The sequence below is a fragment of the Carcharhinus amblyrhynchos genome, chromosome 7 (genome assembly GCF_965287045.1).
Source record: "Carcharhinus amblyrhynchos chromosome 7, sCarAmb.v2.hapA, whole genome shotgun sequence".
NCBI classification, from domain to species: domain Eukaryota; kingdom Metazoa; phylum Chordata; class Chondrichthyes; order Carcharhiniformes; family Carcharhinidae; genus Carcharhinus; species Carcharhinus amblyrhynchos.
The window spans coordinates 112,139,418-112,163,688 of NC_137330.1; the positions used below are offsets into that span (position 1 = coordinate 112,139,418).

General features: G+C 44.2%; 1 protein-coding gene across 1 annotated transcript in view; it reads left to right on the forward strand.

Moving 5' to 3' along the window:
• The window catches only part of trmt61b (tRNA methyltransferase 61B), a 34,718-nt gene that overhangs the window by 1,032 nt on the left and 9,415 nt on the right, over positions 1 to 24,271 (forward strand). Inside the window, exons 2-5 of the mRNA XM_080192965.1 lie at positions 5,554 to 5,656; positions 13,318 to 13,508; positions 20,270 to 20,361; positions 22,540 to 22,754. Coding sequence (XP_080049091.1) covers positions 5,554 to 5,656; positions 13,318 to 13,508; positions 20,270 to 20,361; positions 22,540 to 22,754 — 601 coding nt within the window. The remainder of the gene's footprint in view (positions 1 to 5,553; positions 5,657 to 13,317; positions 13,509 to 20,269; positions 20,362 to 22,539; positions 22,755 to 24,271) is intronic.

Consider the following 24,271-nt stretch of genomic DNA (forward strand, 5'->3'; position numbering starts at 1 on the left):
GAAGGAAAGGAGAGAGTGCAGAATGTAGTGTTATAGTCACAGCTAACATAAGAGCATAAGAAATAGGAGCAGGAGTAGGCCATCTAGCCCTTCGAGCCTGCCCCGCCATTCAATAAGATCATGGCTGATCTGTCGTGGCTCAGTTCCACATTCCCGCCCTCTCCCCATAACCCTTAATCCCCTCTCTTATCAAAAGCTAGGGTGTAGAGAAAGATCAACTTAACGGAAGGTAGGTCTAGTCAAAAGTCTGACAGCAGCAGGGGAAGAAGCTGTTCTTGAATCAGTTGGTACATGACCTCTAACCTTTGTATCTTTTTCCCGAAGGAAGAAGGTGGAAGGGAGAATGTCTGGGGTGCGTGGGGTCCTTAATTATGCTGGTTGCTTTGCCAAGGCAGCGGGAAGTGTAGACAGTCAATGGATGGGAGGCTGGTTTGCGTGATGGATTGGGCTACGTTCATGACCCTTTGTAATTTCTTGCCATCTTGGGCAGAGCAAGAACCATATCAAGCTGTGATATAACCTGAAAGAATGCTTTCTATAGTGTAGCTGTAAAAGTTGGTGAGAGTCGTAGCTGATATGCCAAATTTCTTTAGTCTTCTGAGAAAGTTAAAGGTGTTGGTGGGCTTTCTTAACTATAGTGTCAGCATGTCACTGTCACTTTGATGTAAATGTTCATTTTCAACTTTTAACATTTTGAAAATGAACAGGATTAACTCAGCACCCCACAATAAAAGTGATATTTGCTGCCCTCTCCTCTGAGAAAGGGTCAGTTTTACAGAATTATAATTCCCTGGAATTTAGCAGATTTGTCATTGTGTTCACAATGTTCAGGGAAACAAATATGGTGGATAGAGAGAATCTATTCCCCACTGGTCAGTGAGTCTAGAATTCAGGGGCGTAGGGCGGGATCTTACAGCCTTGCTCGTCCCGAAACCATAAAATCCCACCCAAGGTCAATAGACCTTTCCGTTGTCTGCTCCTCGCCAACTCCGATTCCTGTGGCAGGCAGGACAGTAAAATTTTGGCCATTGTCTAAAAATTAGAGGCGGTGACACACGTTGATACACATTGTAGTGTTGAGCTGGATATCTGAGATTGGTGTGGGATGAGTTGTACCATACTGGTACACTGTACTCTGCAGGCGGGTAGACGAAGACAAAAACTGAAGTATGAAATTAGGAAATATTCCTTTGCACAAACGGTGCTAGACGTTTGGAACTCTTCTGCAAATGGCAATTAATACTAGGTCAATTGGTGGATTATTGTTAACTAAAAGTTTTAAAGGCAGGAATATGGTGCAGTGTCGCAGATCAGACATGATCTCACTGAGTAGTTTGAACAGCCTTTGAGGGGCTAGATGGTCTACTCCTGTTCCCATGTTCCACTGAGAAGGACAGCTAAACTGCTCCCAGACCTTAGTCCCCTCCAAAGATGTGCAGGTGAGGTGGACTGGCCATGCTAAATTGCCCCTTTAATGTCCCAAGATGTGACAGGTTAGGGGGAGTTAGCCAGGTAAAGACTTGGGGTTGTGGAGAACAAGTCTGGGTGGAATTCCCCTTAGTGTCAGGGGGATTACGTGAGGTTACAAGAGTAGAACCTGGGTGGGATTGTTGTTGATGCAGACTCGATGGATCGAATGGCCTCCTTCTGCACAGTAGGAATTCTCTGATTCTATGATCTGTCTATAGAATATGTGTGTGATAGATAGTAAAAGTGAGTTGGAGCTCCACAAGATTTCTTTAGGCACTTTTTCATTGTCATGAGTCCCTTGAAGGGGAACAGTGCTAAAATGGAGTCCCCTGACCAAGCCATAGAGTACAGAAACAGGCTCATCGGCCCACCGTATCTATGCTAACCATCAAATACCAATCTGTACTAATCCTATTTACAAGCACTCTATAGACAGCCAACTACGATTTAAGTGCTCATTCAGATGCTTCTTGAATGTTCACCTCTAGGTGAAAAAAAATTCCTCAGATCCCCTGTAAACCACTTACACCTCACCTTTAACCTATGCCCTCTAATCTTAGACACCTCTGCCACAGATTTGTCTCTCGTAATTTTGTATACCTCAATCGAATCCACTCTCAGCCTCCTCTGCTCAAAGGAAAATAATCCCAGCCCATCCAATCTCTCCTCATAGCTGAAACTTTCCATCCCAGGCAACATCCTGGTGAATCTTCTTTGCACCCTCCCTAGTGCAATCATGACTTGCCAACAATGTGGTAACTAGAACTGCAGATAATACCCCATCTGTGGCCTAACTAATGTTTTATAAAGTTTACCAAGAGCTCCCTATTCCTATATTCTATGCCTTAGCTAATGCAGGCAAGCATTCCGTATGCCTTCTTCACCACTATTTTCACCTGTGCTCCCACTTTCAGGGATCTATGCACTTAGACACCAAGATCCCTTTGTTCCTCAATACTCCCTAGGGATTTACCATTCATTTTGTATATTCCACCCTTTTTAGACCTCTCAAAATTCATCACCTCACTTACCAGGATTAAATTCCATCAGTATCGAATAGAAACATGGGGAAGTTTTGCTGCTGTTGTTGACACCAAATCTGGAATGAGTGTGCAATTTTGATCCCCTTACTTGAGAAAGGATATAATTGCATTAGAGTTCAGGGAAGGTTCACTCAACTGATCCATGGGATGAAGGGGCTAACCTATGAGGAAATGTTACATAAAAACATAGAAAATAGGAGCAGGAAGAGGCTATTTGGCCCTTTGAGCCTGCTCCACCATTCATCACAATTATAGCTGTGATTTTATAGCCTAATCCTTCTTTCCCCCCGTAATGTTTGATCCCATTCACCCCAAGTGCCATATCCAGCCGTCTCTTGAATACTTTCAATGTTTTGGCATCAACTGCTTTGTGCGGTAATGAATTCCACAGGCTCACCACTCTTTAGGTGACGAAATGTCTCCTCATCTCTGTCTTAAATGGTCTACCCTGAATTCTCAGACTGTGACCCCTGGTTCTGGATACCCCCAGCAAAAAGAACATCTTTCCTGCATCTACTCTATCTAGTCCTGTTACATTTTATAAATCTCTACGAAATCCCCCCTCACTCAGCTGAACACCAGTGAAAACAATCCTAACCTTGTCAATCTCTCCTCATACATCAGTTGGACAGTTTGGGCCTGTATCCATTGGAGTTTAGTAGAATGAGAAGTCACCTTACTGAAGGATATAAAATTCTGAGCGAACTTAATAGTGTGGATGCTGAGGTTGTTTCCCCTGATGGGAGCGACTAGAACCACAGTGAGGGGCACAGTTTAAAAAATAAGAAGTTTCCCACTTAAGACCTAGATTAAGAGAAATGTTTTCTCTCAAAGGTCATTTGTCTGTGGAATTCCCATCCCAAAAGAGCAGTGGAGGCAGGGTCATTGAATATTTTTAAGGCTGAGTGAGTTAGATTCTTGATTAACAAGGGAATCAAAGGGGTTAGACAGGAAAGTAGAGTTGAGGCCACAATCGGATCAGCCATGATTTTATCAAATGGCAGAGTAGGCTCGAGGGGCCGAATGGTCTGCTCCTGCTCCAAATCTGTATGGCTGCATGGTACAGAGAAGGGCAGAAAACCTCTTTAGCCGTGAGATTGCTATCAGAAATCCAAAGTTAAAAATCAATTAGAAAAGCAAGAAATACTGAAATCAAGAGTGTCGTTCCAAAGAACAATATTTCCAGAAATCTAGGCCTTAAACTCTTAACCACATGTATTTACGTCATTCATCCCCCTAACCTGCGCACCCCAGGACATTAAGGGGCAATTTAACATAGCCAATTCACCTAATCTGTGCACCTATGTGCGTGGGAGGAAACTGGTGTACCCTGAGGAAACCCAGACATCAGAGAATGTGCAAACTCCACACAGAGTCACTCAAGGCTGGAATTGAACCCAGGTGGCACAGTGGTACAGTGGTTTGCAGTGCTGCCACATTGCGTCGGTGACCCAAGTTCAATCCCCAGCTTGGGTGACTGTATGGAGTCTGCACACTTTCCCAATGTCTGCGTGAGTTTCCTCCCACACTCCATAGATGAGCAGATTAGATGCATTGGCCACGCTAAATTCTCCCTCAGTGTACCCGATCAGATGCCAGATTGTGACGACTCAAGGATTTTCACAGTAATTTCATTGCAGTGTGAATGTAATCCTACTTGTAGCACTAATAAATAAATCTAAGGTCCCTGGTGCCGTGAGGCAGCAGTGCTAAACACTGTGCCACCGTGCCACAAGAAATTTATAAATGTCTTCCAAATTCCTATATTAAATAGCAAACAATCTTGAAGCGATTTCTGGGTTTACTTGCATGGAATGCAAGCATTGCTACCAAGGTCAGCATTTATTACCCATCCCTATTTTCCCCTTCAACTGAAGGGCTTGCTCAACCATTTCGGAGAGTTGCTAAGAGCCAACCAAGTTGCCGTGACTCTAGTGTCTCATAAAGGCCAGACCAGGCAGATTTCCTTCCCTAAAGGACGTTTAGTGAACCAGGTGGAGTTTTTCTGACAATCACTGATAGTTTCATGGTCACTGTTACTGAGAAAAGCTTTCAGTTCTAGATTTTATGAATTGAATTTAAATTCCACCAGTGGTCATGGTGGGATTTGAACCCATGTCCCCAGATCATTCGCCTGGGCCGTTGCACCATTGCACCACTGTCTTCTAATGATCGTAGAATCACTACAGTGCAGAAGGAGGCCATTTGACCCATAATCCCACCAAGGCCTTATTCCCGTAACCCCACGTATTTACCCTGCTAATCCCCCTGACACTATGGTCAATTTAGCACAGCCAATCAACCTAACCCACACATCTTTGGACTGTGGGAGGAAACCAGAGCACTTGGAGGAAACCCACACAGACATGGGGAGAATGTCTGTGTGGAGTTTGCACAATGACCTGAGGCCAGCATTGATCCAGGGTATCTGGTGCTGTGAGGCAACAGTGCTAACTGTTGTGCCACTGTGCTGCAGGGTTCTGTACCATACTGTAGGATAATAATCAGTCAATTGTACAGTGAGAAACGCCATAGGGGATGTGTTAAATCATTCTAAATATTCTGTTGTCCTGTCTGGGATATGTCTTCCATCTCCCAATTCAGTTTGAAAACTTCAGTATCCCCGAAGTTTTTTATTTACTCATTCATGGGACATGGACGTTGCTGGCTGGCCAGCATTTATTGCCCATCCCTAGTTCCCCTTGAGAGGGCGGTTGAGAGTCAACCACATTGCCATGGCTCTGGAATCACATGTAGGTCAGACTAGGTAAGGATGGCAGATTTCCTTCCCTAAAGGACATTAGTGAACCAGGTGGGTCTTTTCAACAATCGACAATGGGTTCACGTTCATCGGTATATTCTTCATTCCAGATATTTTGTATTGACTTCAAATTCCACCACTTGTCGTGGCGGGATTTGAGCATGGTTTAGCTGAGATTTTTGATCAGTTTCTGGATAGTCTAGCGACAATATCAACCATTGCCTCTCCTTATTCAGTCATTCTCAAACTTTCTTTTCCTCCCCTTTCTGCCTCTTCTAGGACATCAGTGCCATGTTGATGATGATGGATGTTAATAGTGGTGATTGTGTCTTGGAGTCTGGATCAGGATCTGGGGCAATGACACTGTTTCTGTCCCGAATAGGTAAGGTCTGCTGACCGATAGAAACTGAATGGCTTTGAATACTCTGTACAATTCTGCGCTGCCTAAACAATCTATTAGCGTGCTTGAAAGAAATATTCACTGGGTTGCTGGTATTGGACTTGATATATTTCAATACAGTGAAAATTAACCTTAAACCAATTTGCTTAATATTATTGCAAAAGTAAAATATTGGAAACCTGAAACAATCAGCCCAAAAGGTTAGTTTTGTTTCTCCCTCCATAGATGCTACTGAAGTGCTGAGTATTTTCAACATATTCTGTTCTTATTGCTCAATATTACGCTTTAAATTCATCAGTCAGCTTGGTCTCCACCACCAATCAGATCTGTACCCACGATTACTTATGCTGCAATGTCTTATAACTCAGTTGTTCTTTGCAGATAGAATCTAAAATTGGATAGGATACATCTTACAGTAGTACAGTTTATTTTGATTTGATTTATTATTGTCACGTATTAATATACGGTGAAAATCATTGTTTCTTGCACGCTGTACAGGCAAAGCATACCTTTCATAGAGAAGGAAACGAGACAGTGTAGAATGTAGTGCTGCAGTCATAGCTAGGGTGTAGAGAAAGATCAAGTTAATGCAAGGCAGGTCCATTCAAAAGTCTGACAGCAGCAGGGAAGAAGCAGTTCTTGAGTCGGTTGGTACATGACCTCAGACTTTTGTGTCTTTTTCCCGATGGAAGAAGGTGGAAGAGAGAATGTCCGGGGTGCATGGGGTCCTTAATTAAGCTGGTTGCTTTGCTGAGGCAGTGGGAAGTGTAGACAGAGTCAATGGATGGGAGGCTGGTTTGCGTGATGGATTGGGCTTCATTCACGACCTTTTGTAGTTTCTTGCGGTCTTGGGCAGAGCAGGAGCCAATACAAGCTGAATTAAAGGAAATGAAGAAATGCTGAAAATCCACATGTTTAATTACGTTATTAAAATGTGTCTAAGCACTGGCTGAAGTGAATTGTCCTTCAGATACCCAGGGAATGCTCTGGGGTCCTGGGTTCGAATCCCACCTGGATAGATGGTGAAATTTAATTCAATAAATACCCAGAATTAAGAATCTGATGATCATCATGAAATCATTGTCAGATGATTTAAAAACCCAAGAGGTTCACTAATGCCCTTTCAGGGGAGAAAATTTGCTGTCTTAACATGTGACATGATCCACAGCAATGTGAATGACTCTTAAATGCCCTCTGAAATGGCCACACAAGTCACCTAAGGGCAATTGGAGATGGGCAACAAATCGCCCAGCCAGCGATGCCTGCATCCCATGAATGAAATTTTAAAAATAAGTACATTTGGGGATTGCCATTGACCAGAGAGTGAACTGGAACAGCCATATAAACACAGTGGCTACAAGAGCAGATCAGAGGCTGGCAATTCTGCAATGGGTAAATTGCCTTTTAAGTGTTCTCTTGCTATTCTATGGGTAGCAATAGGTATAATGCAAAACGTCACATTCTCACCAAAGGCCTTACAGAATGGGGCGGTATGGCAGCACAATTAGCACTGCTGCCTCACAGCGCCAGGGACCCAGGTTCAATCTGGCCTCGTGTCAGTGTGTGTGGAGTTTGCACATTCTCCGCATACCTCCATGGGTTTGTTCCCACTGCTCCAGTTTCCTCCCACAGTCCAAAGATGTGCGGGTTAAGTGGATTGTCCATGTTAAATTGACCCTAGTACCAGAGGAATTAGCAGGGGAAATATGTGGAGATGTGGGAGAAGGGCCTCACTGGGATTGTGATTGGTACAGACTCAATGGGCCAAATGACCTCCTGCACTGTAGGGATTCTATGAATTCGCTGTGATTATGCTCCGTTGGCTGTACAAAGTTTAATTAAATTACTATTTCTTCATAAACGACACACATACCTACAATATCAAAGAAAATATGCATGTGGGAAGGAAAGTTCAGGCAAGGACTTTTTACATTAAATGGCAAATCTCCTAAAGGAACTGAAAAAGTTAAACAGAAGTTTTTAATTTATTTTTGACCTTCTATGAACATCCCAAAACTCTTTATAGCCACTGAGGTGCTTTGGAAAGGTAATAATTGTTGTGCTTTAGGTAACTCGGCATCCAACTTGTTCGCAACAAGCTGCCTGTAAACAGTAATCAGACAATGAGTGGATTTTCTGTTTCTGTGGTTAAAGGATATACATTGGCCAGGGCAACAGGAGGCCTCCCATTCCCCCCTTCAGAGCTCCCCCACTGTCAGCATCCTTGGGGTTACCATAGACCAGAAACTCAACTGGATTCACCTCATTAACACAGTGGCTACAAGAGCAAGTCAGAGGCCAGGAACAGTGAGGTGGGTACTCATCCCCAAAGCCTATCCAACATCTACAAGGCATAAGTCAGGAGTGTGATGGAATACTCCTCACTTGCCTGGATGGATACAGTTCCAAGAACACTCAAGGGGCTCGACACCTGGCACCACATCCACAATCACTCCCTCCACCACCGACGCTCAGTCGCAGCAGTGTGTCTTATCTACAAGATGTACTGCAGCGATTCACTAAAGTTCCTTAGACAGCACCTTCCAAATCCACGAGCACTTCCATCTCGAAGGACAAAGGCAGCAGATAATGGGAGCACCACCTCCTGCAAGTTTCCCTCCAAGCCACTCAGCACCCTGACTTGGAAATATATCACTGTTGTTGGGTCAAAATCCTGGAATTTCCTCCCTGACGGTATTGTGGGTCAACCCACAGCACGTGGGCTGCAGCGATTCAAGAAGGCAGCTCACCACCATCTTCTCAAGGGCAACTAGGGATGGGCAATAAATGCTGGCCAGCCAGCCACACGCATGTCCCATGAATGAATAAAATAAAGTACAACATTGGGGTTCCAGCCTCGATTTAAGTTTCTGATGTGGGACGTGAACCTGCGAACTTCTGCTTGGTTTGGATAAAAGAAAGATGACAGACTGATGCAGTGGTGATGGCCATTTGATGTTAGGGCAGAAGCACAGTAGAGGGAGCTCTTCTGCCTTTACTTAATCTACAAATAGTTGATACATTGGCCACTCAACATTCTACACTTACCATTCTCACACTCAAACATCACTCATCTTTGAGTTAAAAAAATGTTTATAATCAGAAAATGAAGATACTCCAGTGTTAAGCCGGATGAATAACTATTTCCAACTTTGATAATCCAGAATTCACAAAAGGTTCTTCAAGAAAATTGCTAACAACCAAACGCGCCCTTGTAAAATAATTTGTATTAATTACATTTCTCTCTCCGTACTGCAAAATCTCTGTTTAACTTCGTAACAACAAGGTACCATGCATCAGACTAATTCATTGGGCGGGAAGTTCCAGCCGCGCTGATCCCAAAACCGGAAAATCCTGCCCAGTGGACCTGTGCATGGTCTGCCTCCAGCCCATTACAATTCCCATGGCGGACAGGATGGGAAAATTCCGGTCATTGTGTGATTTTAAAATTCTCATCCTTGTTTTTAAACCCTTCCGGAGTGTCCTCCCTCCCAAGTTCTGTAATGTCCTCCAACCTCTCAATCATACAAGATATCTATGGATCATCTAATTCTGGCATCTTGATTAACCCCAGTTTTAATTGTTCCCCACCATTGGCAGCCGTGCCTATGGTTACCTAGGCCCCAGGTTCTGAAATACCTTTGCTACACCTCTCTGCCTCTCTACCTCACTTTCCTCCTTTAAGAACTCCTTAGAAACAACCTCTTTGACCAAGCTTCTGACCATTTTTTAAAATTCATTTGTGGGACATGGGTGTCACTGGCTGGCATTTATTGCCCATCCCTCATTACCCAAGGGCAGTTGAGAGTCAACTACATTGCTGTGGCTCTGGAGTCACATGTAGGCCAGACGGTAAGGACTGCAGATTTCCTTCCCTAAAGGACATTAGTGAACCAGATGGGTTTTTCCGACAATCAACAATGGTTTCAAGGTCATCAGTCGATTCTTAATTCCAGATATTTTTTATTGAATTCAATTTCCACCATCAGCTGTGGCAGAATTGGAACCCAGGTCCCCAGAATGTTAGCGGAGTTTCTGGATCAATAGTCTAGTGATAATACCACTGTCCTTATCTTTCTATTTGTGGCTCAGTGTCACATTTTATTCCTGTAAAGCACTTTGGGGTATTCTATTATCTTAAAGGTACTACGTAAATAAAGGTTGTTGTGTGTTGAAGACTGAGTTCTCTGTGAGATGCTAACTTTCTCTTACAGCAACTTGCAGGAACTAAATCAGTCATGTCTTTTCCGACTCCATGTTAATTGTTTGTTTAGAAACACAGAAATTCAAACTAAAATGCATTTTTAAAATTAACATAAACAGGAATTTTAAATTTTGTTTATAGAATTTCAGATGAAAAGAGGCTTTTTAAAAATGCCCTTTTCTCTTTGCTGGTGCTTCCTGAAGGTTCAGCGTGAGAAGAAACTGCAACTAATGTGGAACTGAATCTTAAAACCCAAAAGAGGATTCATTTAAGGAATATATTTTTAAAAAACGTGTTCTTTCACGGGATGTGGGCATCACTGGTCAGGCCAGCATTTATCGTCCATCCATAGTGACCCCTGAGAAGGTGGTGTTGAGCCAGTAGGTACAGCCACCCTGCTGTTAGGGAGGGACCCTTTTGGAAGGCCACTGCCTTAGACTCGACATGTACGCTCAAGTCATCAGGAGATATGTCAATGCCAGATTCATCAGCCACACTCACAAGACAGCCCCGAACGTCAGCCAAGCACAACGCAACACCATCCGCGCTCTCAAGGCCAACCATAACATTGTCATCAAACTAGCAGACAAGGAGGGGCCATCGTCATATTGAACAGAACAGACTACTGCAAAGAAACGGTGCCCACCCCAGTCCAATGCCGGCATCTCCACATCACGTTAGGGAGTGAGTTCCAGGATTTTAAGCTACCAGCAGTGAAGAAGCAATGATATATTTCCAAGTCAGAATAATGAACGGTATAGGAGGGAACTTGTAAGTGGTGGTGTTCGCTTGTATCTGCTGCCTTTCTCCTTCTAAGTTGGGGTCTGGAAGGTGCTATTGATAGAGTTTGATGAGTAGCTGCAGAGTATCTTATACGTGGTAAATATTGCTGCTAATGTGTGTCAGTATTGGTGGAAATGCCTAGTGAAAGTGATGCATGGGGTGCAAATTAGCTGGGCTGCCTTGTCCTGAATGCTTCTTGAGTGTCGTACTCATCCAGAGTATAATGGATTACTCCCAAGTGGGGAGTATTCCATCATACTCCTGACTTGTGCCCTGTAGACGGTGGACAGGCTTTGGAGAGTCAGGAAGTGAGTTGCCCACTGCAGCATTGCCAGCCTCTGATCTGCTGTTGCAGCCATTGTATTTACATGGCTGCTCCAGTTCACAATCTGGTCAATGCCAACTCCAAATGTGACCATCTTATTTTATAAATTCATTCATGGGATGTGGGCATTGCTGGCTGGGCGATTTGTTGCCCATCTCCAATTGCCCTTGGGCAACTTGTATGGCCATTTTACAGAACATTTAAGAGCCATCCACATTGCTGTGGCTCATATCACATGTTAAGACAGCAGATTTTCTCCCCTAGAGGGCATTAGTGAACCATGTGGGTTTTTACATCAATTGACAATGGTTTCATGATGATCATCAGACCTTTATTTAATTCCAGATTTCTGTTGAATTAAATTTCACCATCTACCCTGGTGGGATTCAAACCTGGATCCCCAGAGCATTCCCTGGGTATCTGAAGGGCAGCCAGTGCTTAGATACATTTTAATAACATAATAAAACATATGGATTTTGAGCATTTCTTCATTTCCTTTAATTCAGCTTGGTATGGCTCCTGCTCAACCTTTAATTCCTGATTTTTAATGAATTAAGTTTCACTGTGTATCCTGGTGGGATTTAAACCCGGGTCCCTGGAGCATTCCCTGGGTATCTAAATTACTAGTCTGGTGGTAATTCCACTATGCTATCCCTCCCCCATTAAGTGTGCACCTTCCGTGAAAATTTCCGAGTGGAAAATTACACAGTGAAATCTTACTAGCATAGAAGAAAAAACATAGAACAGTACAGCACAGTACAGGCCCTTCGGCCCTCAATGTTGTGCTGAGCTACGTCCAAACCCAAGATCAAGCTATCCCACTCCCTATCATTCTGGTATGTTCCATGTGCCTATCCAATAACCACTTGAAAGTTCCTAAAGTGTCTGATTGCACTATCACAGCAGGCAGTCTGCTCCACACCCCAACCACTCTCTGTGCGAAGAATCTACCTCGGACATCCCTCCTATATCTCCCACCATGTACCTTATAGTTATGCCCCCTAATAACAGCTACATCCATCCAAGGAAATGGTCTCTGCACATCCACTCTATCTATCCCCCTCATCATCTTATAAACCTCCATTAAGTTGCCTCTCATTCTCCTCCGCTCCAAAGAGAAAAGCCCCAGTTCCCTCAACTTTCCTCATAAGACATACCTTCCAAACCAGGTAGCATCCTGGTAAATCTCCTCTGCACTCTTTCCAATGCTTCCACATCCTTCTTATAGTGAGGTGACCAGAATTGAACACAATATTCCAAATGTGGTCTTACCAACGTCTGGTATAGTTGCAGCATAACCCCACAGCTCTTAAACTCAAAACCCCTGTTAATAAATGCCAGCACACTATAAGCCTTCTTCGCAACTCTATCCACTTAAGTGGCAACCTTCAGAGATCTGTGGTATGAACCCCAAGATCTCTCTGTTCCTCCACATTCCTCAGAACCCTGCCGTTGACTCTGTAATCTGCATTCAAGTTTGTCCTACCAAAATGAATCACCTCACACTTATCGGGGTTAAACTCCATCTGCCACTTTTCGGCCCAGTTCGGCATCCTATCAATGTGTCTAAGTACCAGTTTGAGATGGGTCTGTGCTGAGTTAACTGGAGCAGTGGGTGTTATAGGGCAATGTGCGTCAGTGCCTTCAGGTGAGACTGGAGGGAAAATCTGCCAGGGTTCCCATTGTGAGATCCTGATTGCTGACCTGCAAAACATTGCGCAGTGTTTGAGGAGAACTGGCCTCTATGGCCACATCACTTGCTAACACTGCTTGGGCCAGTACATGAAGGATGGCCAATTGAGTCAGGTGCTGGTGGGCTGCCAAGCTGCTTCAAGGGGAGTTGATGGCGTGGTGGTATTATTACTAGACTATTAATATAGAAACTCAGCTAATGTTCTGGGAACCTGGCTTCGAATCCCACCATGGCTGATGGTGGAATTTGAATTTATTAAAAAATATCTTGAAATTAAGAATCTACTGATGACCATGATATTATTGTTGATTGTCGTAAAAACCCATCTGGTTCTCTAATGTCGTTTTGGGGAAGGAAATCTGCCGTCCCTGGCTGGTCAGGCCTACATGTGACTCCAGATCAACAGCAATGTGGTCAACCCTCAATTGCCCTCTCAAGGGGAACTGGGGATGGGCAATATATGCTGGCCAGCCAGCAACACTCGTGTCCCATAAATGAATTAAAAAATCCATATCCAGCACCTTTATTGGAGGGAAGTGGAGAGTTGGGAAGAAAATTAAGTGATTAGGAGCACGTGTGTATGTTCACCTATAATTCAATTCAATATTGCTTCTTCTCCCTCCACATCCCCCTAATAGTGGGATCTTCTGGGCATGTGTATAGTTTTGAAGTGCGACCAGATCACCACTCCAACGCTAAAAGAAATTACCAGCGCTGGCGGAAAGCCTGGAAAATGGCCCGTGAAAAAGAGTGGCCAAACAATGTTGACTTCTTTAATAAAGATATTGCATCTGCTGCTGAAGATATCCAGGGAAAGATGTTTGATGCTGTAAGTAAACTTTCTTTATTAACCAGCCGTTATGTTGTGGATCTGAATGCAGTCCTTTGCTCTGCCTTCATTCCAAATGCTCTGGATTTGCTAACGTAGAGAATAAGAGTCTCCCTACATTTCTTTGTAGAATTAGAAAATAGTACTGCGGGAGGCTATAAGGACATAAGAAATAGGAGCAGGAGTAGGCCATCTAAACCTTCGAGCCTGCCCCGCCATTCAATAAGATCATGGCTGACCTGAAATGAATCAGTTCCACTTTCCCTCTTTCTCCCCATAACCCTTAATTCCCTTGTCTGTCAAAAACCTGTCTACCCGTGTCTTAAATATATTTAGCGAGGTAGCCTCCACCACTTCAACGGGCAGAGAATTCCAGAGATTCACCACCCTTTGAGTGAAGAAGTTCCTCCTTAATTCCGTTCTAAGCTGCCCCCCCCCCACCTTATCTTGAGGCTGTGCCCTCTAGTCCTGCTGTCCTTTGAGTGGGAAGAATCTCTCTACCTCTACCCTATCCATCCCTTTCATTATCTTATACGTCTCTATAAGATCCCCTCTCATCCTTCTAAACTCTAATCAGTACAGACCCAGTAGTCTCTCTTCATTAGTCTAACCCCCTCATCTCTGGTATCAGCCTAGTGAACCTCCTCTGCACTCCCTCCAAGGCCAAAATATCCTTGCGCAAGTGTGGCGACCAAAACTGCACACAGTACTCCAGCTGCGACCTCACCAATGCTCTGTACAGTTGCAGCAAGACCTCCCATATTTGGCACATGAAATCCAGTGAGATCTACTCCATGCCTCTTTTCCCCCCCTTCCCTACAATTTTTTTCTGTCAAGTATTTTTATCCTCCATTAAGTGTTTGCTTCTTTAAGTTTCAGTTGTTGCACTGGTTTTAATACTTCAATGGGCGAGATTGTCATGCCTCCCAGTGGGAGATGGCATGTTGCTTTGCTAGTGGTGTGATTCTCTGGTCCCACCACAGTCAATGGGAATTCCCATTTGAAATCACCCCACGCTTGTGGGAACAGCCAGAGAATTTCAACCAATATCTTATTGTACCATTGGCAGCTGTGCTTTCAGCTGCCTAAGTCCTACCCCTTTCCTTTACGACATCTCTACCTCTTTGACGATATTCTTGTTAACCACTTCTCCTAGCTCTTAATGCGTTTTGGTGTCAAATTTGGTCATTTATTTTGGCATCACCTCTGTTTAGCACCTTGGGACATTTTATTAGGTTAATGCAAGATATAAATGCAAGTTGGTATTGCATCTCCTGGAGGAGGTGGCGCAGCAGTAATATCCCTGGACTAGTAATTCAGAGGCCCAGTGTTCCGGGACATGAGTTCAAATCCCACCACAGCAGATGGTGGAATTTAACTTAAATTAATAAATAAAAAGCTAGTTTCAGCGATGACCATAAAACCATCACCAATTATCTTAAAGACCCACCTCGCTGATGAATGCCCCTTTGGGAAGGAAATCTGCCATCGTTAACAAGTCTGGCCTATAAGAACATAAGAAATAGGAGCAGGAGTAGGCCATCCAGCCCTTCGAGCCTGCCCCGCCATTCAATAAGATCATGGCTGATCTGTCGCTGCTCAGTTCCACTTTCCCGCCCTCTCCCCATAACCCTTAATCCCCTCTCCTATCAAAAACCCATCAACCCGCGTCTTAAAAATATTTAGCGAGGCAGCCTCCACCACTTCAACGGGCAGTTTTTCGCCTCGTAAGTAATAGTCCTTCCTACCATTTTTCCCACCAAAGTGGACCACCTCACACTTAAATAAATATTTAAATAAAGAGGCTGGCTAGGGTGAATGTTGGTCCTTTAGAGGATGAGAAAGGGGACCTAGTGGTAGGGGATGGGGATATGGCTAAGGTATTGAATAATTTTTTTGTTTCTGTCTTCACGGAGGAGGACGTGAATAAATATTTGACCCCACATCCACAATGAATTGGTGTGGCGAGCCACTCAGTTCAAGGGCAGTTAGGGATTGGAAACAAATGCCGGTCCAGCCAGTGACGCCCACATCCCATGAAAGAATAACAAAAGACAAGCTGAATTACGATGCACACGTCCAACTCAGAGTCACGGAGTTAAAAGAAAATGAAAACACTTTAAAAGGAAATCAAAAATGAAAACAAACAAAGTTATCCATCATCCTAATCAAACTGAATTTATTTACAGTAAATTCATAAACGCCACCCCAAAATGTGCATTTTTCCAAATTTCCATTTGGAATATTGTGTGCAGTTCTGGTCACCTCACTATAAGAAGGATTGAAGAGAGTGCAAAGGAGATTTACCAGGATGCTGCCTGGTTTGGAGGGTAGGTCTTATGAGGAGAGGTTGAGGGAGCTGGGGCTTTTCTCTTTAGAGCAGAGGAGGATGAGAGGCAACTTAATAGAGGTTTATAAGATGATGAGGGGGATAGATAGAGTGGACATTCAGAGACTGTTTCCTCAGGTGGATGTAGCTGTTACAAGGGGGCATAACTATAAGGTTCATGGTGGGAGATATAGGAGGGATGTCCGAGGTAGGTTCTTTACTCAGAGAATGGTTGGGGTGTGGAATGGACTGCCTGCTGTGATAGTGGAGTCAGACACTTTAGGAACTTTCAAGCAGTTATTGGATAGGCACATGGAGCACTCCAGAATGATAGGGAGTGGGATAGCTTGATCTTGGTTTTGGACAAAGCTTGGCACAGCATCAAGGGCCGAAGGGCCTGTACTGTGCTATGTTCTAACATTGAATCCCTACAGAGCAAAAGGAAGCCCTTCGGCCTACGGAGCCTGCACCAACCACAATCCCACCCAGGTCCTATCCCTGTAACCCCACGTATTTAGCCTGCTAATCCCCCTTACATTAAGGGACAATTTAGCATGGCGAATCAACCCAATCCGCACATCTTTGGCCTGTGAGAGGAAACCCATGCAGACATGGGGAGAATGTGCTGTCTCCACGCAGAAGTGACACAAGCCGGGAATCGAACCCAGGTCCTTAGCGCTGTGAGGCAGCAGTGCTAACCACTGTGCTACCATGTCACCCTCACATGGGTGCTGTTCCATTTTGGATTGTACACACACACAATGGAATTTTAGGACTTGGTCACCTTAGATATTCAAATCTGGAAACGAGTGCCAAATTTTCCAGCCATACTGGCCAACTCCCACCCCTCCACCTCCATCCACAGGTCTCCCAGCAGCGGAGGTTGCAAACAACGGGAAAACCCATTGACAGTGGCAGGACTGGAAGATCATGCCACCGGCCAAAGGTGGACTGCCTCCAGTGCTGCAAAACACACCGGGCAGGAACGGGGACGGATGGAGGACACGGAGAATCCCGCCCTACGTTCCTAATCCACTCAGATTTCAGGAGATAATTTGAACAGGTGAACAGCTCAAGTTAGAATTTGGGCTTCTGACTATTTAAACTGCTTCTGGCTCTTTTTCTAACATAACCTCCAGACCTACACAGCATCACAAGTCACCTCCAGACTTTTCAACATAAAAGGAGTAAGCTGTAAACTCCGTAAATAATAAGAAAACTTAAAACAGAAATTAAAGTGCAAGTACAGGCTAAGATTTATAGTTAATTATTGATTATACTGCAACACTATCCAGACAAGTTAACACATCCCATCATTAACATTAGTTATTTGTGTCACAGGTAGGCTTACATTAATTGCAACGGGATCTTGATCATTTGGGCCAGTGGGCTGACGAATGGCAAATGGAGTTTAATTTAGACAAAAATGAGGTGATGCATTTTGGTAGATTGAACCAGGGCAGGACTTACTCAGTTAATGGTAGGGCATTGGGGAGAGTTACAGAACAAAGAGATCTAAGGGTACATGTTCATAGCTCCATGAAAGTGGAGTCAGAGGTGGACAGTGTGGCGAAGAAGGCATTCAGCATGCTTGGTTTCATTGGTCAGAACACTGAATACAGGAGTTGGTTGGGACGTCTTGTTGAAGTTGTACAAGGCATTGGTAAGGCCACACTTGGAATATGTGTGCAATTCTGGTCACCCTATTATTGAAAGAGTACAGAAAAGATTTACTAGGATGCTACTGGGACTTGATGGTTTGAGTTATAAGGAGAGGCTGGATAGACTGGGACCTTTTTTCTCTAGAACGTAGGAGGCTGAAAGGTGACGTTATAGAGGTCTATAAAATAATGAGGGGCATATATCAGCTAAATAGTCAATATCTTTCCCCAAAGGTAGGGGAGTCTAAAACTAGAGGGCACAGGTTTAAGGTGCGAGGACAAGGTTTAAAGGATATGTACAAGGCAAGTTTTTTTACACCGAGGGTTGTGAGTGTCTGGAGATCTCTGCTGGGGGAGGTGGTGGAAGCGGATTTTTAGGGGCGTCTTGACAAATATGAATAGGATGGGAATAGAGGGGTATGGTCCCTGAAAGGGTAGCGAGTTTTAGTTAAGTCGGGCAGCATGGTCGGTGCAGGCTTGGAGGGCTGAAGGACTGTTCCTGTGTTGTAATTTTCTTTGTTCTTTGATAACAATCCCTCCCAGGCCCTATCCCCACTCGTTTACCCTAGCTAGTTCCTCCCAACACTAACGGACAATTAAGCATGGCCAATCCACCTGACCCACACATCTTTGGACTGAGGGGGGGAAATCGGAGCATCTGAAGGAAACCCATGCAGACATGGGGAGAATGTGCAAATTCCACACAGACAGTGACCCAAGCCACGATTTGAATCCGGGACCCTGTGAGCCAGCAGTGCTACCACTATGTCACCCTGCTGTCCCACTGTGTCACTGTGCCGTAGTAGTACTTAATAAATCACATTTTCATTATAATAGTAAATAGCATATTGTAACCTGAAGAAAAAACTTTAACTTGACTACGTACTCCAAAGGATCAGATTTACTTAAAGGTAAATCCAGAGACTGAGTCGGTAAGTGCCCTGCCTGGCATGGTACTAAGTCAGAATGGTTCAAGATTCGATTAGTAGCCTATCTTGAATTAACTGATCCAAGCTGGGACAGCAGTTAGAATACACTGAATGACTATCAAAATTCTTCATACTTTTAAAACCTCTCTCAAATCTCCTCCATCTTCTCTCCTCTAAAGAACAAAGAAAATTACAGCACAGGAACAGGCCCTTCGGCCCTCCAAGTCTGCACCAACCATGTTGCCCGACTTAACTAAAATCCCCTACCCTTCCGGGGACCATATCCCTCTATTCCCATCCTATTCATGTATTTGTCAAAATGCCCCTTAAAAGTCACTACTGTATCCGCTTCCACTACCTCCCCCGGCAACGGATTCCAGACTCCCACTACTCTGTGTAAAAAATCTGCCTCGTACATCTTCTTTAAACCTTGCCCCTCACGCCTTAATCCTATGCCCCCTAGTAATTGACTCTTCTATCCTGGGAAAAAGCTTCTGACTATCCACTCTGTCCATGCCTCTCATAATCTTGTAGACTTCTATCAGGTCTCCCCTCAATCTCTGTTGCTCCAGTGTGAACAAACCAAGTTTCTCCAATCTCTCCTCATAGCTAATGCCCTCCATACCAGGAAACATCCTGGTAAATCTTTGCTGTATCCTCTCCAAAGCCTCCACATCCTTCTGGTTGTATGGCGACCAGAATTAAACACCATATTCCAAGTGCGGTCTAACGAAGATTCTATAAAGCTGCAACACTGCAATAGTTTCTAGTCTCAAGTCTTTCCGTGCAGTTTTGGGCGCCGCACCTGCGCAAGGATATTTTGGCCTTGGAGGGAGTGCAGAGGAGGTTTACTAGGCTGATACCGGAGTTGAGGGGGTTGAGCTATGAGGAGAGGCTGAATAAACTAGGCTTGTACTCGTTAGAGTTTAGAAGAATGAGGGGAGATCTCATTGAGACGTATAAGATGATGAATGGGATGGATAGGATAGAGGTGGAAAGACTCTTCCCGCTCAAAAAAGACAGTAGGACTAGGGGGCACAGCCTCAAGATAAAGGGGGGGCAGTTCAGAACGGAGTTGAGGAGAAACTTCTTCACTCAAAGGGTGGTGAATCTCTGGAATTCTCTGCCCGTTGAAGTGGTGGAGGCTGCCTCGCTAAATATTTTTAAGAAGCGGGTTGATGGGTTTTTGATAAGAGAGGGGATTAAGGGTTATGGGGAGAGGGCGGGAAAGTGGAACTGAGCCACGACAGATCAGCCATGATCTTATTGAATGGCGGGGCAGGCTCGAAGGGCCAGATGGCCTACTCCTGCTCCTATTTCTTATGTTCTTATGTTCTTCCATCTACAGTTACCCCCACTGCCTTTCAAACTATTTCTGTTGATCATGTAGTCCATTCCTTTGATTTTTGCAGATCATATCACTTAAACACAATATTAAAACTTTTGTACCTTCATATTCTGCTAATCAGTCTGTATATTGAGGTAAAGCAGCCAGTATAATCAAGGACCCCATGTACCCCAGCCATTCGCTCTTCCACCTTCTTTCATTTGTAAAAGATACAAAAGTCTGAGGTCACGTACCAACCGTCTCAAGAGCAGTTTCTTCCCTGCTGCCATCAGACTTTTGAATGGACCTACCTCGCATTAAGTTGATCTCTCTCTACACCCTAGCTATGACTGTAACACTACATTCTCCACTCCTTTGTTTCCTTCTCTATGAACAGTACGTTTTGTCTGTATAGCGCGCAAGAAACAAAATTTTTCACTGTATGACCATAATAAATCAAATTGAATTTAAACACATTTTATATTAATTTCCCCATCTTCTTGCATCCTTTGCAGATCGCTTTGGATATGCTTAGCCCACAAGTTGCTTTGCCTGCGACCTACACACACCTCAAGCAAGGTGGAATCTGTGCAGTATATTTAGCAAAGTAAGTGTAAAGTGCTCATGCTCAATTTCGATGTAGTTATTCTCATGGTAAAGAAAGCATTTGCATTTATGAAGCACTTTTCATGATCGCCGGATGTCCCAAAGCACGGTACAGTCAGTACTTTTGTAATGTGGCAGGTTTGCACTTGTCATACATTTGTCTGAGGGGAGGAGTAGGGACAATTACATTTGTAATACAAGAAACACAGCAACTAATTGACAGTTCCCAGTGGCACAGTACTGGATCTTACACCACTGCATTAGTGGATTTGAAAGCAGGACATGTAAAATCAAGTGGGTGGATTTCCCATCACCTACCCATACACTCCAAACTGTCTGAAATTTTAGAGGGTATTTGCACCATAAGGGGTAACATGGTGGCACAGTGGTTAGTATTGCTGCCTCACATCGCCAAAACCCCAGTTCGATCCCTGACTTAGAACATAGAACACTACAGCACAAACAGGCCCCCCACAAGTTGCGCCGATCACATCTATACCTACCAAGCCATAGAACTATCCAGTGCCATTAGATCACATATACTCATCCAGAAGTCTTTTAAAAGACCCCAGCGAGTTCGACTTGGGTGACTGCACGGAGTTTGCACATTCACCCTCTGTGTGTGTGTGGGTTTCCTGCGGATGATCCGGTTTTCTCCCACAGTCCAAAAGAAGTGCTGGTTAGGTGCATTGGCCATGCTAAATTCTCCCTCAGTGTACCCGAACAGGCACTGGAGTGTGGCGACTAGGGGATTTTCACAGTAATTTCATTGCAGTGTTAACGTAAGCCTACTTCTGACACTAATATGTTAAGTTTAAAAAATTGCTTAAATTTAAGCTGCAGGGAAGGGGGTTGCTGGTTCTGTGACAGATAGCGCTATAAGGACTCTGCCAGCCAATACCCTGAGATGGACTTGCATTATGACAGTATTGAGATTGCCCTTTAGGCCTCTCATTTTCTTATCTTGACTGACTGTTCCTTTCTTTCTCCCCCCATTAACCCCAGGAGGTCAGGCCCTTCATACTTCACTCCTCCAAGTCCCCCATCCCAGCCTCTGTCCTCCCTGATCCCTTTTCCACAGTCCCTAACTCCATTCCATAACCCCCCCCCCCACTACTGATTTACCCTTGTTGGTCCCAAGCCTCTATGCAAGGTGCCACTCTCCTGCTCCCCTACGTTGTTCCATAAACAAGGAAAGCCACTGACCTGACACATACACCTGTAGAAAGCTGACTGGTCACATCACCTTTAAATGACTGTGAATCGGGTTCCATGGGATTCTCATGAGCCACTGACTTTATCCCTGGGGTAGGAAGTATATTGAAAACTGTTTCACATTATTGAGTTTTCATGGCTTGTGAATGTATTATCAAGAACAAACCTGCCACAGGTTGGCATAACGCTAGACACACCATAAACGTGCTGCTGACTATCTCAGCATCTGAAGCTGCTGCTGGGAAATCGTTCCTAATTAAGACACTCCATATACCACATTTCAGTTATTGCAGACTACCCCATCCCTTTAACTCTGTTTCTATGGTCACAGATGTTGTCTGACCTGATAAGTATTTCCAACGGTTTTTTGTTTTTATTTCAGATGTTCAGTATTCACATTAATTTGCTTCTCTAACTCTTTGCTTCTCTTTTCACCTTCTTAAAACACATATTTTGAACAAGCTTTTGGTTACTTCTCCCAACTCTCTCATCGTGGCTGGGTGTCTGCTCTTTTTATTCCTTTTGGCATAGTGTTTAGCACTGCTGCCTCCCAGCGCCAGGGATCTGGGTTCGATTCCTGCCTTGGGTCGTTGTCTGTGTAGAGTTTGCACGTTCTCTCCATGTCTACGTGGGTTTCCTCCAGGTGCTCCCGTTTCCTCCCACAGTAAGAAAGACATGCTGGTTAAATGCATTGGCCATGCTAAATTCTCCCTCAGTGTACCCGAACAGGTGCCGGAGTGTGGCGATCAGAGGATTTTCACAGTAACTTCACTGCAGTGTTAATGCAAGCCTACTTGTGACTAATAAGTAAATAAACTTCTCTTTCTTACTTGACAATATGCCCATGTAATGCATTTTTGGATGTTTTCTATAAATGGCACTGCACAAGTGTACATTGTTATAATTGTGTGACAAATTAAGGTCCTAATGTACTGTGTGTTCTGCTCACCTACGTTATTTGCAGTATTACCCAGGTTGTTGATCTATTGGAAGGGATACGCAGCTCCCAGTTGACCCTCTCTTGTGAGAAGATCCTTGAGGTCATTCACAGGAACTGGCTCGTTACACCAGCTCTACGGAAGGATGGCAGCGTGGCATCACGGGTGAAACCGCAAAGGAATGTGGATGACGGGCTTGAGGGTGAAGAAGGAAGAGATGCAACTGTGCTGGAGGATGACGGTAAAGTATTTATCCTGCTCCCAGCTTTTTCAAATTTACTGATTATTTTCTCTAATGTAAACATTAAAATAGGTGACTTGAGTTGTTACTCAGTCCGCGGAAATTAACAAGCAGTCTGCCCCCCCCAAACTGTTGGCTTTCAGCAGTGCACGGAGTATTACTGGTGGAATGGTTGGTGCACCATCTCTAGAACCATTTTATTCAGTAAAACTTCAATTTAAAAATAAACCTACCCTCAAAACAAATGGAATTGGAAATTTAAAAAGGATATTGGAAGAAGATATTAGAGGGTGGCACAGTGGTTAGCACTGCTGCTTCACAGAGCCAGGGACCCGGGTTTGATGCCCGGCTTGGGTATTGTCTGTGTGGAGTTTGCACATTCCCCCCCATGTCTGTATGTGTTTCCTCTGGGTGCTGCAAAGATATGCGAGTTAGATGGATTCGCCATGCTAAAAATGCCCATCAGCATCAGGGGGATTAGCAGGGTCAATATATGGGATTACAGGAATAGGGCCTGAGTGGGATCATTGTTGCTGTAGGCTTGATGGGCCAAATGGCCTCATTCTGCACTGTAGGATTCTATGGATTCTAAAGACCATACTGGATAAAGATACACAGACAAGAAAAGCTAGGGTTCAAATCCTGATCTTTACTAAGTTAGCCAATGTCAGATGGACAATAATCAAAGTGTTATAATTGGGTTCAGTATCTAAGCAAAAAAGATCAGGGAGTGTTCCTGATTGCTGTCTTGTGACTTCTGCCAAGAATTGCAAGTGTGGAGGTGTCGGCTGAAATTAAAATGGGTCACGCAGTTGAAGACTGACCTGTTGAGTATTTCCAGCAAGTTTGTTTTTAATCACCTAAAGAATGATCAATGAGCCATTGACTGTGGAATCATTCTTCCATTGGGAATTGAATGTATGCTTAAAAGCGGAATTAATCCAAGCCATGAAGAAAGAGTAGGGGGAGTGGGACTAATCCAATAGCTCAGTGAGCCAGCACAGGAATAAATGGTCTCCCTCTGTGCTGTGTAACTCCAAGGCTTGGATTTACACAACGAAGGAGACTGGCTCCGTTGTTGCAAAAATGGCAGGAGAGGCAGAAATCTGGAGATTCCACCTGCAAACACAAGCAGGAATGGCCCCGGGTTGGGACCTTCATATCATCGATCCTAGAATCCCTACAGGACAGAAGAGGCCATTCAGACCATTGAATCTGCATTGATTCTCTGACTGAGTATCTTACCCAGGCCCTCTGCCTTGATGTATCCCTAATCTACCTAACCTATATATCTTGGGACACTAAGGGGCAATTTAGCATGGCCAGTCCACCTAAGCTGCACATCTCTGGACGGTGGGAGGAAACTGGAGTACCCGGAGGAAACCCATGCAGACATGGGAAGAAAACTCTACACAGTTACCTGAGGCTGGAATGGAATTGGGGTCCATAGCACTGTAAGGCAGAAGTGCTAACCACTGTGCCATTCACATGTACATTTTATTCAGGCAGCTGATCAT